Source organism: Phalacrocorax carbo, chromosome 13 (assembly GCF_963921805.1).
Source record: "Phalacrocorax carbo chromosome 13, bPhaCar2.1, whole genome shotgun sequence".
Lineage (NCBI taxonomy): Eukaryota > Metazoa > Chordata > Aves > Suliformes > Phalacrocoracidae > Phalacrocorax > Phalacrocorax carbo.
This window is the reverse complement of record NC_087525.1, coordinates 15,845,030-15,858,217: the sequence shown is the minus strand read 5'-3', so window position 1 is coordinate 15,858,217 and position 13,188 is coordinate 15,845,030. Positions and strand designations below refer to the sequence as shown.

General features: G+C 41.3%; 1 protein-coding gene across 3 annotated transcripts in view; it reads right to left on the bottom strand.

The window, feature by feature from the left end:
* DLG5 (discs large MAGUK scaffold protein 5) overlaps window positions 1-13,188 on the bottom strand; it is a 112,118-nt gene that overhangs the window by 19,683 nt on the left and 79,247 nt on the right. For 2 of the 3 annotated variants that reach the window (XM_064464907.1, XM_064464909.1), the window contains 8 exons: window positions 11,615-11,742; window positions 10,779-10,954; window positions 10,156-10,259; window positions 9,344-9,436; window positions 7,360-8,379; window positions 4,154-4,292; window positions 1,524-1,671; window positions 894-1,015 (listed from right to left, as the gene is read on the bottom strand). In XM_064464907.1, the coding sequence (XP_064320977.1) occupies window positions 894-1,015; window positions 1,524-1,671; window positions 4,154-4,292; window positions 7,360-8,379; window positions 9,344-9,436; window positions 10,156-10,259; window positions 10,779-10,954; window positions 11,615-11,742 (1,930 nt within the window). The remainder of the gene's footprint in view (window positions 1-893; window positions 1,016-1,523; window positions 1,672-4,153; window positions 4,293-7,359; window positions 8,380-9,343; window positions 9,437-10,155; window positions 10,260-10,778; window positions 10,955-11,614; window positions 11,743-13,188) is intronic. The other variant, XM_064464908.1, reaches the window with a different exon arrangement.

The following is a 13,188-nucleotide window of genomic DNA, read 5'->3' as shown; positions in this document are numbered from 1 at the left end:
ACCCTCGTATATATCGTGTAGATCGCATTTCTAAGTAAATTGTCTTGATGGCAGTCAGTATAAACAGCACCCAATGCAGCTATACAGTATATACACGCACTGTTCCTTCTCGTGTGAAAGACAGTTCTAACATTTTTCAATAAAATGAAACTTAACTTGAAGTCCGAGCGAGAATCTAACATCTCTGTTTACTCTGAATCCATGAGACTTCCCAAAAGGCACTTAAAATATTCTGGTTACTCTCTGCTTGGATGAACACATAATTTTTTGACACTGGTTGCAAACTCTTATGCCATTTTTTTGCTGTGGTTACAAAGCTGCCGTGCTCTACTGAGATGCAACTGCCAATCATTGATGGAACCCAGGAATGCAAACATGCAGAAAAAGGTTATTACATAATTTAATATTTTTAAGATTTTAAAATGTTAAAATGTCATTACGACACAGCATGCATTTGCTTTGGTATTACTGGGATAAGCGCAATCCTACATGTCAATCAAGTAAACCTAAGTGTAATTTATCTTCCAGGAATACCATTTACATTAGTCATCCCTGATTTTTTGTCCCAGAGGCTCTCTCCACCTCACTGAACCTCAAAAATACTTTGGCTGAGCCTCCCATCTTTATAAGGGTACTTCCAACCAGTAACAGGCACGGAAAGGAGAACCACTCACACACATGGAGCATTTTAAAGAGACTATAAGGAACGATTTAAACACAGCTACTTCCAAGGAACACCTTCAGTCGTAAAACCACACAAAATGAAGCAAAGGAACACAGGGGCCTTTAGGCTTTGCTAGCTGTGACAATCCCACTACGCGTGTACTTAAGGATTATTCTTTGCCTCCAAGATATGAGAATCCCACAGGAAATAAATCAGAAAAGTTAGTTACCAAGTCTTGCGCTGGATGGTAATGAATTTGAGCCATGAGATGCTCTTGTACGTGAATTTTCAGAGTAGTCACCGGAGTGCTTATGGCTTAGGTCCAAACTCAGGCGACCTTGATGCTGGGAACTACACCAAAAGACAAGGAGAACGGGGCAACAGTTAGAACTGGGCAAAGCACCTCAGCAAATAGCAGGTCAGCCAACAAAAAATTTTGGTTATCCCTGAGCTGTTGAATAAAAAGCATGTTCCTCTCCTTCCCACTTCCCAGTTGTCCCATTGTTTTATAAATTAAGAGAAGTCAGAGGAATAATAGCCTGAAGTGCTATAAAAAGGGGGGCAAGGCTTTATTTGTTTTGGCAAGGACGAGACAAAACATTAGAAATTAGTTCATCAAAAAAATAATTGCTTTTGTCAATATCAGCGAGTGGAGCAGGGGGAAACCTAATCCACCAGTTACTGGAAGAGGTGAAAGCAACTGGCACGTCACTTGCACACAATAACGGTTTTGAGAACCCTGGGTCAAAATAGCACCCAACAGCAGTGCTTTTCACTCCACGCTGCATAAAACAACTAACAGAAGCAATTTCATCCTAATGAAAACAAAAAATTTAAGGAGATACAAATTTCCAGACACCTGGGATGCAGATGCTGATGGCATATTTGGCTGGCGACTGATGGGCAATTGCTGGTGTGAACCCGATGGCTCCAGGCAGTATAGATTGGATTTCTCATGACAGCAGTTACTGCGGGGCACGGTGCTAAGCTTCTTGGAACAGTACCTGCTTAAGATGATAAAAACACGTTCTTACCAACATTATTAGCACATAAACTACAGATTTTAAATACATTTAAATATTTACATCATTACATATCACAACATTTGCATGTATGAACACATATCTATAAATAATTATTAGCATACAAAGCATACAAATACATTATTAAGCAGCATGTGACACCTTTGAAGTTGCACATGCATAGTTAAAGTCTGGATTAGAATTTGTAATGAGTCAATAATAAAGTGGATTAGATAACCAGAAAATGAAGTCATTCACAGTACGTGATTTTAATACGCACTGGTAACTAAAAGCTACTAGTTTTCAAGTACCAAACTTTTTTAGACAGCCACAAAAATTGTGCATTTCTCTTTGAACAGTCTGACAGGAGCACAGTTTTTATTTTGTACTTGAACTGACTGCAGTTAAAATGATTCTTGTTTCTCTTCTGTTGCCTCAAAGACTCCCACTTCTAGTGTGTCCTATGACTTTAAAGTATTTCAATATTTATTTATGAAACTTATTACTCAAGCTGTTCTTCTGAGTACACTCATCCTTCAGTACTGAACCAACTGAGAGCAGCCCTGCGGGGAAGGACTCGGGGGTGCTGAATGAAAAGCTGGACATGAGCCGGCAACGTGCGCTCGCAGCCCAGAAGCCAACCGTGCCCGGGGCTGCATCCCCAGCAGCGCGGGCAGCCGGGCGAGGAAGGGGGTCCTGCCCCTCTGCCCTGCTCTGCGAGACCCCCCTGCAGCGCCGCCTCCAGCTCGGGGCTCCTCAGCACGGGACAGACACGGGGCTGTTGGAGCGGGGCCAGAGGGGGCACAGAAATGCTCCGAGGGCTGGAGCCCCTCTGCTGCGAGGCCGGGCTGGGAGAGCTGGGGTTGTGCAGCCTGGGGAAGGGAAGGCTGCGGGGAGACCTTATTGCAGCCTTCCAGTGCTTAAAGAGGAACTATAAGAAAAATGGGGACAAACTTTTTAGCAGGGCCTGTTGCAATAGGACAAGGGGTAATACTTTTAAACTAAAAGAGGGGAGATTTAGACGAGATGTAAGGAAGAAATTTTTACAATGATGGTGGGGAAACCCTGGCCCAGGTTGCCCGGAGAGGTGGTCGATGCCCCATCCCTGTAAACATCCAAGGCCAGGCTGGACGGGGCTCTGAGCAACCTGATCTAGTCAAAGATGTCCCTGCTCACGGCAGGGGGGTTGGACTAGATGGCCTCTGAAGGCCCCTTCCAAACCAAGTTGTTCTACGATTCTATGATTCAAACCAAGTCTACTTGACCAACTTCCTCTTAAATGATTTGGTGGCACAGAATACAACAGCAAAAACTTGTTCACATTTCAAAACATACAAATGTATTGTCAAATGTAAGTTTGACTTGACTGGGTTATTATGCAAAGGTATCATGATAAGATAAAGCTTTTAGTTAGAAATAATACCTTTTAATACTTTTTCTTCTATTGTTAAAAGAGACCAAGAAAGAGAGAGAAAAGAAATCAAAGACCAAAAACTTCTCTGATCTGAACTACTCTTGAGCAACATGTTTACATTCTGAAAATTGATTGGGACAATGGGGTTTGAAGCCATCCATTGTTCCAGATACACAAGTCACTACCTCCTTCGCGGGCTCCAGGAAGAAGAAAGTCTTCATAACTTATAGAACATGCAGGAGTTTGGGGCTTTCCAAAGAACTGAGGGTAAACTCAAAAATCAATATTGGCTTGATTTCAAAAGTCAAGGTTTGTATACAACTGCTGAAGGTAGCTACACTAAGGACTGAAAAACCCACCTGGCAACAAGCTTACCAATTCAAAGCAACTAGTGTATGATACCCTAATTCGCTCCTGGAGCACTCCATTTAGTCTGTGCCAATTTAAAACCTGCTGATGTGAACCTCAACACCAACAACTGTTCCGTAGACTGAGACAATATGCTGTTTTGTGTTCTACCTGATTATACTGATTTCTGTGTGAGCTGCTTATGAGTCCCCTCTTCAGCAGCTTAGTCTCTCAAACACACTGGCATTTACTCTTTAATTTGGATTAAGATCACACCCAGTTTGGGCCTCAACTTGAGATACTCAAGTTTTATTTCCAATAGGCAGAACGTAATATGTTGCACTTCCTGAACACCACATCTTTTCCCTTGGAAGTATTTCAGAAGTTGAGCATCTAAAGCCTGGGATGCCTCCATTTACTGTTCACTTTCAAAAACACTGGAAATCTTACTTGTCTACCTAATGTATAGGCTCCTCTGCACAGAAGCTGGTGAAACACAAACCCTTCAGCCAGTAGTTGCTCAGTTTCCTTAATGGGTCTTAAACAGCTTTCACTTATTTACAGTCCAAAAGCTGAGCAGACCATGGAAAAATGTTTTGTGAGTCATGTTTTTTCTGCAACTACCACAGCTAATCCCCAATATTGTCCAGTATGGACAAATTCCTTGGGGCATTTTAGAAAGGAACTCGGAGTTCTGCCACTCACCTGCTGACATGCCGCCGGTGTATAAGGCGGCAGGCACAAAGCCATCGCTGTGCCTGGCAGACCGTTTTGGTGAATATGGTGCCCATTCCTGCAGCTCTGGAGACAGGTGCTCCTCACTAGCTGGCGCATATTTCTGCACCTACAAAAACATACAAGTTTAATTACAGGAAGTTAGAGATTCAGAAATAAATGAAATAGCCAACTTTGTAGGCAGTAAGCAACTTCAGACTTCCTAGATCTGTCCCAGAACATGCTCGCCATCCCAGTGCCGGTTACACCTTTACCTTTCAATGCTGCTATTCACCCCTACTCCTTCCTTCCTCCATCCTCCTCCATTATTTCTTTTTATTATTTTGTAATCTTTTCAGGCCAATGTTTGCACCTTAACTGGTGTACTTCCCTTCACAGCAAAACACCCAGCATTGCTCCTACAAAATACTGCTTTCACAGGGTGTTTCAACTGTTGTTTCAGCCACTGTTGCAAGCGTTTCCTAAAGAAGACCTGGCTAACAAGCCAGAAAACGTTTTTCTCTAAGCCTGTATTTTCAGACCCTCAGAGGTGTAGAGCAACCTCTCCTCAACAGAGCAATTCAGGTTTTGGAACCGTCACAACTTCTGTTCTGTGCATAATGAGCAGACTCTGGTGAGTTAAGAAACAGGAGAACAGCTCAGATACTGACAGCGATACCAGAGAGCTACAAGTTCAGGGCTCAGCATGCAGAGTTTACACACTGGAAACGTACAACACAAGACATGGGATTGAAATAATAAATGAAAAATAATTACTGAAAACGTATTTATGCTTTTTGTGATCGCAGTATTTTAATTAAGTGAGGAGATACTGAGAGCACCGAGGCTATAAAATGTAGAGGTACCTTCTCAGAACCAATACTTGGTCACTACCATGGCTGTATCAGAACTGTACCACCTACTACTCAGGGATGAAAGCTCTCTGAAATTTATCAGCTTATCAAAGAACACAGACTTAACTGTGTACACACACAGCAAAGGAAATTGATACCACCCAATATGGCTACAAATTCAACTACACTGCATATTCCATATGCATACTTTTGATATTTTAAGCACTACTTCAGCAGCGAATACACGCAGACTGGACACTACTGTTACACAGCCTGGCGTCGTTGTAGTGCACAAAGACAATTCCCCCAGAAAGAAATTTTCAGAGTAAATGGTGTCCACTTTTCGAGGCACAACATCACTTCTGCTCTCTAGTCAACAACAACTTCAGAGTTACAAAGTTCTGCCTGCTCTCTGGGAGGACAGGGGAGAAATTAAGGAAGGAGAAAATAAAAGAATCACAGAACCTAGTCCTAATTTACCCCCAGAAATGTAAATTAACTAATACATCAAGTAACCTCTAAAAAGAGAAATTACTACTTTATAATTCTACTATGCAATTTTCTTCACCTCGAACCAACACGTATATGATACCCGCGGCATCACTTGGGTAGTCTTTGAACCAACTGTAATATGTCCTTGTCAATCCTTTCTGGCCTTTTAAACAGCGAGTGCCGAAATCACCCCCTCTGATCCATCCAACAGGTTTCTTACACCTAAGTCCCCACCTACACGTGTCCTTATCCCAGTTGGAAATGCTTCATGTACTACAGTAATATTACTACTGTTATAACCAGGGCAACATATATGCTCATGCAAGTGTACTATAATGAAACATGGGAGTATCAGTGCTAATGGATCAACTTGATATTCTATATAAAGCAAACACCCTATATTCAAATATAGCTGTTCAACAGCTTGATCTGGTTTCGTTGTTATACACGTGCCAAAAGATGACACTGGGATACGCCTTCCTTCACTTCTTGGGGTGCAGTTCTTGATGAAAAGCCATACTCTCCTCAGACCTGTTCAGAATAAATATGCTGATTTCACCTGCAAAATTAAACCCTTACGCTTTTCTGTCACTGATAACGCAGACTTTGATGGACACTCCTATAACAAAAGGATTAAAGCTCTGTGTAACTATTTTTCCCCCAAAATGTTAGGGAATGTGGGAGGAATACAATGGAAGAAACAAAATTGCCAGTTTTTCTCTTGCAGTAGCATTTTTGCAGAATATGGCTCCAAACCATCCACTACCCCCAGTTCAGCTCTACTGTCTCTGTTGCTTCTAATACTCAATGAAGAGGGTGGAATTATACAGGTATAAACAAGTACAGGCAAAGAATATGATACTCTAAGTCATTATGATGTTATTATATACAAGAAAAGTAACACTTTTTGAAACCAGATTTTTGGGAGGGGGTGGGGGAATCTGTATCTGTCACCTGAGCAAATCTGAGGCAGTGGACCTGAAAGCACATTACTGATTATGCCACTTTATATAACAGTCACCTAAATAGGTTCGTTTTCCTAGACCACATGAAATGTTCCTTCCACCTACTCCGGTTAAGACGTGACCCACAATCTCCACAGAGTGGTTGCTTATTCTAACAAATGATAGTCTCACTTTGAACTGTGTTATTAAACCACATTCTCATACTTAGTCTGTCTTTATGGTGTCCCGTGCCTAACACCCTATGAATTTCAAATTAGATCTGCAGAATTACTTAGCCACACAGAAAGACTGACAAAAACCAACACTGCGAACAGTATACCTTTTTCCATTAACTTGTACAGTGAACCGGGCAACCAATCTGATTTTTTTAAAACTTAGGAGGCCCTATTTTCAGCCTTTCTAAAGCTGCGTGTGTGCATTTACTCGTGTGTGCATTTACTCGTGTGTGCATTTACTCGTGTGTGCATTTACTCGTGTGTGCATTTACTCGTGTGTGCATTTACTCGTGTGTGCATTTACTCGTGTTTTTTTCAGGTTGTCAAAACCTGAAAAAGTTTTTTCATAACCTACCTACATACCTCAAAACCAACATACAGGAAAGAGCCCTGTTCTTCCATCAAGCAGCATTAAAACCTGAGATACGGCTACTAAGCTGAACCCTATCGTTCTCTCTGGTGGCCACCACTGCCTGTTGAACACTGCAACTCCACAAACTGGTTTTGTCTTTTGTGGTACCGCTAAGTGACAACTGAGCCTGGGGTAGCTTCTCAGGGACCTGGGTTTTGAGAACGGGCTATGCTTCTCCTGTTACGGAATGCAACTAGTCAACCAAAACCACACTGAAAATCCACTTTCAGGTATCTGGTTTTGTGCTCCAAGTTTCTACCTGAAGCGCAGGATTAGGAATAGGCATAGGGGTCATTTTATGCCTCAGTGCAGGAGCTGATTTTGGCCTTGGTCTCTTAATCTCTGGCTCTTCAACTCTTTGAAAGCCAATATCATCTTCACAGGATTTCCTTGAGGAGAGATGAGTGCAGTCGATACCCTCCTCCCGATAATAATGCCCAGCATTCCTGCTGCGCCCCTTGAGAGTAGCTGAGTCCTGTTTAAGTGCCAAGGAAACCGGAGCTTGGGCAGTGGCCGGGCTGGTGGGCGGTGATCCAGTTGTTACTGTAGACTCTGATGCAGAGCTTGTCTGCTGTTTATGTTTAAACTTGATAGAGTCACTTCTCTTAGGAGGAGTTGGAGGAGTTGAAGCCACTTCGGCTTTTGACGGCTGCGGCGAATGGCCTGGCACCTGGTTAGGGGAAAGGTACTCCAGCTTGGGAGGAGTCGGTGGTCTTTTGAAGGTATCAGGATCAAAGATAGATTTCCTTTGTTTTGGCTTTTTGTACACAGAGAACTTTTCCGTTTCTGTTGCTGAGATATTAACCATGACTTTTGGCCAGGTACCTCCGCTATGCTTAGTTCCATGTCCTTTGTCAAATGTGGTCTCAACCATCATACAGTCAGCTCCTGTAGGTTCGTAAGGCAGCCTCCTGTTGTCCAAGTCAACAGCTCCAAAGCCTCGGTCCCCGTATGTCTCTGGGCTGAACGAGCTGAGGCTGTGTTCTGAGTTACTGTGGCAACTGTGCACTGCGCTCCTATGAGAGTCTACTCGTAACGTGTTATTAGGGAAAGGTTTGTGATCGCAAAATGAACCGCTGCCCTGATCGCTCTGGTCCTTCTTGCCATCCATGATGTCTGGATTGAAAATGTCAGTCTGTGTGGAGCTGTTGAGTTTTAGATTTCTTTTATTTTGGGCTTGTATCTCTGATGTATGAACCCTACAGTTTGATATTTTTTCCGAATCCTTCAGATTCTCAAATATATTTTGACCACTCCAAGATGAACTCTGAGGAAAAACCTAAAACAAAACAAAAACCAAACAAGTGATCACCTTATTATTATGGCTGATTTCTGTTTGGTATGAGGCATATTCTAGCCTCCTTGATTTACCTATACCTGAACATACACCAACACATCTGTAGATATGGTTGGGAAAGGTTTACTAAAATCTCACAGATACAAAGCACAGAACATAAGATAAAATGGAGCTAGAAAAATTTCTGAAACGTTTTCTGAACAATTCCAGAAGGGCAACTCCATGCTGTGGCAGAGGCACTGTACTGATGGTGAAGGGACCTGCATTCTACTTCTATTGATGCTAATAAGTAATCTCTCGTCGTTCATTTCATCTTTTTACTTTCTTAAAACCTCAAGCTCTTTAGAGCTAGAATTGTCCTTCACAAAGGCCACGTGACAGGCCCAGCGTAATGGGATTCTAACCTCAACAGGCAAAACAGAATAGTATTTGTATAACAGTAAGCCCAAAAAAGAGAGCCTGGTACTGAATCCTCATGACAGCCAGGATTCCCTGCTCTAGGTGTATCTGCTCAAGTAGCGGGGTTGGACAAGATGATCTCCAGAGGTCCCCGATTCTGTGATTCAGTTTTCTGCGCAACTCCTTCCTGGCTCAAAGCAAACCTTTCTGTAGTCAGGAGGCAGTTTATCTTTCACATGCAGAATTGCTGCATCACTGAAGCGGAAACCAAGAAAGAAGCAATTCTGCTAGAAGTCATTTCACGTGACCAGCAAACGAATAGGAAAGAAGTAAGAACAATAAATAAGTTTCATTTCCTACCAGATGCCACAATAGCCTTACTTGGGAAATAACTGCTGAGCGCGCCACCAGTGAAATGCATCCAGGTGGTCTTATTTTTAGCAGACACTTTTCCCATGATGATACACTCATTTTTTTTCCCCTGAACAACTAAAATAATTCTGTATAAGTTCAAGAAAATTCTGCAAATTTAGCTTCTCCTACTCACCTTCATCAGCGACAGGGTAAGGGAATCCCTACAGTTTCGTAGCAAAGCTTCACATTCAGTAAGCGACTTATTATCTAGTGCAATGCCATTGATCTAAACGTTAAAAAAAAAAACAAACCAGACAACCATAAATCAAAGGGAGCAAGTGGGAAGCATCCTAGGGTAGCATCTCTGCATCAGGGAAAACACGGGTTTTATATGTATACGTGACTGAAGTCTGTTTGGCCTTGTCCTCTCTTTTTCCATTCCCCACTAAAAAAACGCCTCTAAACTACAGTTTTGCTATTCCTACAGGAGATAGAGCGGAACAACACTTGTTTCACTACATAAGCTTCTACACATTTGTACATCAACAGTAATCACCTTCCGTTTCACAGGAGGTCATAAATCAGACAGGTCGTCTAAATGCACACAGGGACAAACTTCCCCTCCAAAAAGATAACATCTGTGATATCGTAATTTAAAAGACAACAAACCTTTCATCCAGCCAAGGATGTCTTTTTGGAACAGACCTTTCCTAATCAGTATAAAAATCACAAGTATGATTATAGATAAGCCAAATGGGAAGAATCAGTGTCTCTCAAAAATTCTCATATGAACTAAGCATAGCAAATAACCTGCGCGTTATATTAATCACTCAGCCTACAAGCACATTCATTTATAATAAATATTTAGTAAATACACAAAAAGGATATAACACAGTGAAAGTAAAAAATTAAGTGGAAAGTTTGGGATCTTAAAGAGTAGCATCAATGATAACACTTTAAAATAAACATAAAATTAAAAAAGGAGAATGCACTGTCTAGACTTACAGCAATTATTCTATCTCCCACAGTAAGGGAACCCTCTTTGGCAGCTGGGCTTCCAGGCACAACAGCAGCAACAAATACTCCATTTTCTAGACTGACCCCACTATCTGAAATACACAAAATAAACATGAATTGACTCCTGCAATTCAAATACCGTGCGCTCAAATAGCATGTCTGACCTGCCTGCACAAGAAAGAAATGTAACTACTAAACCAATTCAATTTCAATTTCTGAAAACCCTTTTAAAGAAATAAGAACACAGTGGGAGAAATTAGGGATATAACCCAAAATTGAAAATCATCATACAAAGCTGGGGTGGCTGATGGCTTTAGCAGTTTTGTTTAGACTCCCAGTAACTCTCCAGATAAGCAGCTAACTAGAAGTAGGCATTTAAAAAAACCCCAAAACCCGGCCAAGAACAAAAGGAAAAGCTGTGCTTACAGAATAAAGCTACCACCAACATGAACATTCTTAGTTTGCTGAAGACAATTAATTAAAATCTCAGCCTGGGGGTTAGTAACAGTTTAAGTGGGATTTAAGCAGAGGCTCAGAACGTGTACCTTTATGTCAAGCCTTTTTTGGCTGAACAAACACCTACCACTTACACACAGCCTTTATGCCATTACCTTTATGTCCGGAAACATTGATGTGAAGGGGTGTTATCACTCGCCCACCTAAAGACTTCCTTCGTCGAACCACCATGTTAATAACACCTCCTCCATTTAGAACAGCTTTTATAACTTGCTTTTTATCCTTATTAGTAAGATCTACATCATTTATCTTCAGCAACCAATCATTCACTCTGGCAGATAAACAGAAATAAGCAGGTCAGCGTTACAAGCATATTCTGCTGGGCGCAGCATGTGGATAACATTCATGAAAAGGGATGCAACAGAGCTGATCTCAACACGCTAATCCTTAATTATCTCGAGTTCTCCATTCCTGAAAAACCATTAAATAGCAGCTAAACAGAAGTCAGGACTTCTAGTCTGCACTTCGCTGGCAAATGTATATCCTCCAATCAATAATGACTACTCCTTACTTAAAAGCAGCACATTGGACAGAGAAGAATGGTTAAAAACCTCCTGGGGACACCAAGAACAGGAGCAAATTATCCCTTGCTCTACTCTCCTTTCTGCCTGCCCTCCCCCGATAGCTCACCCTCATGTCTTGCCCAAGATTTAATGAAACAGATTGAAGTTTGAGGAGATGATAAACAGAGTAGGCGAAACACAGAGAAACAAAAGATCATCTGAAATCCTGGTGAGGTTTAAGGGATGCGTAAAATAGTGTTTAATTTCTGTAATGCTTTTAGGCGTTGGTCTTCTCAGCGCAATTTCCCAACCGACATTAATAAATGATAAAGAAATTGAAAAAATGAGAAAAACTGAAGACAATTTACAAAATACTCGTATTTAGTTTATTACAATCAACAAAAGTATGTTCCCAAGTCAAACCCTACCTTAATCGACCATCAGCGATACTTCCTTTGTCAACTTTAGTAACGAAGATGCCACAGTCTCCAGGGAGGTATGGTTCATTCACGCCTTCTGCCACATCAAAACCAAGTGCTTTCAAGTCCATATCGTCCTAATAAATATTATTAACAAGTGACTCGACTGCCCTGGCAACCATTGTGCCGCTGTCTGTTAGCAAGAGGCATTACTGCATGTTGGAACTATGTGCTTATATTTACGGGGTACCTGTTCTAGACAAGTTTTTATATTTTGTACTTCAATATATAAGCTCCCAATTCCGTTAGTTATTAGGCATCCTCTGGCATTACAGCGATCCTTCTCTCTCTCAGATTAGGTCTGAAATATTGCAGAAGGGGAATTTCACCAAAGAGGAATAGGAAAGCAGAACAGCACACAAGAAAGCACGTTCAGACATGTATAACCTGTTTTAAGGTACGATGCTGGATGTGTAATGAGAGAACAGGACATGCTCCCCAAAAATGGGCATTACTTGGGGAAAAAACAACTGTAAAGGTAAGGAAACAGCATGTGTCTTGGTGACAAACTCAGAAAGACGTCCACTTCGATACGGGTAAAGACCAGAAGTAAACAGGAATGAAAGCTCTAACATTATGGGGGCCCATTTCTACATACAGGTTAGAGGCGATATTCCACCAACGCCGGCCCAGAACAGATCACCCTCAATGTGGAAAGTGATAAACGTATCTTAAAAATGAGCCATTGACCCAAACAAGGAAATTTTAGGTTAGTGTTAGCTTTGGTAAATGGCAAAGTAATGGTAAAAAAAAACTAGTTAAAGAAAATAAACTGGGACCATGTTATCACAAATTGATTTATTATTGCCATTTTTAGTGTTAAATAGTACACACACAAAAATTAGAGAACTCTACTTGAAACTGGACCAACCATTGCAGCATACTGAAGGGAGATGATACTTGAAACTTCAAATCTAAATGGGTCCCAATTTTAAAATCTAAAAACATGTAAAAATTTAAGAGAGCTTAAATTGGATGTGTAAGGCGTGGTTCTAGACGTGGTTCGATGACTAATCCCCTTACAATCAGAAAAGCAGACTGTCTTCAGGGGAACTGAAGAGAAACCATGCAAAAAAAATAAATATTTACCAGAAATTAAATTCAGCTAAAGCTGCCAAAAGTATACCAACATCCTTATGAGTCTTCCAAATGTTCTACGTAAGGAAAAAGTTTATAGGGAAGAACACGGGGCTGCCATAAAATACAGATCGAATAGAGATCACAGTATCATTGCACAGCCTCAGAGCTGAGAAGTGAGTACTTTTTCTCTCAGTTCTGAGCTGAGTGTTTACGTAGAACATGAGCTTCAGCAGACAGGTGAAGTTGAACCAAAACTAAAAGGATTTAAATTTATTCAACTCTATAATCTCCATCCTGGAATTGAAACGCTGGTGGGTCAGCAAGAATTTTCCCATATATGTGATCAAGGTTGGCACAATCTTATTGCTATGATTTGATAGCAGCAAGTGTAATGCCTATGTTTAGGAAAGGGAAACATATATTCAAATGACAAAGTCTGCACG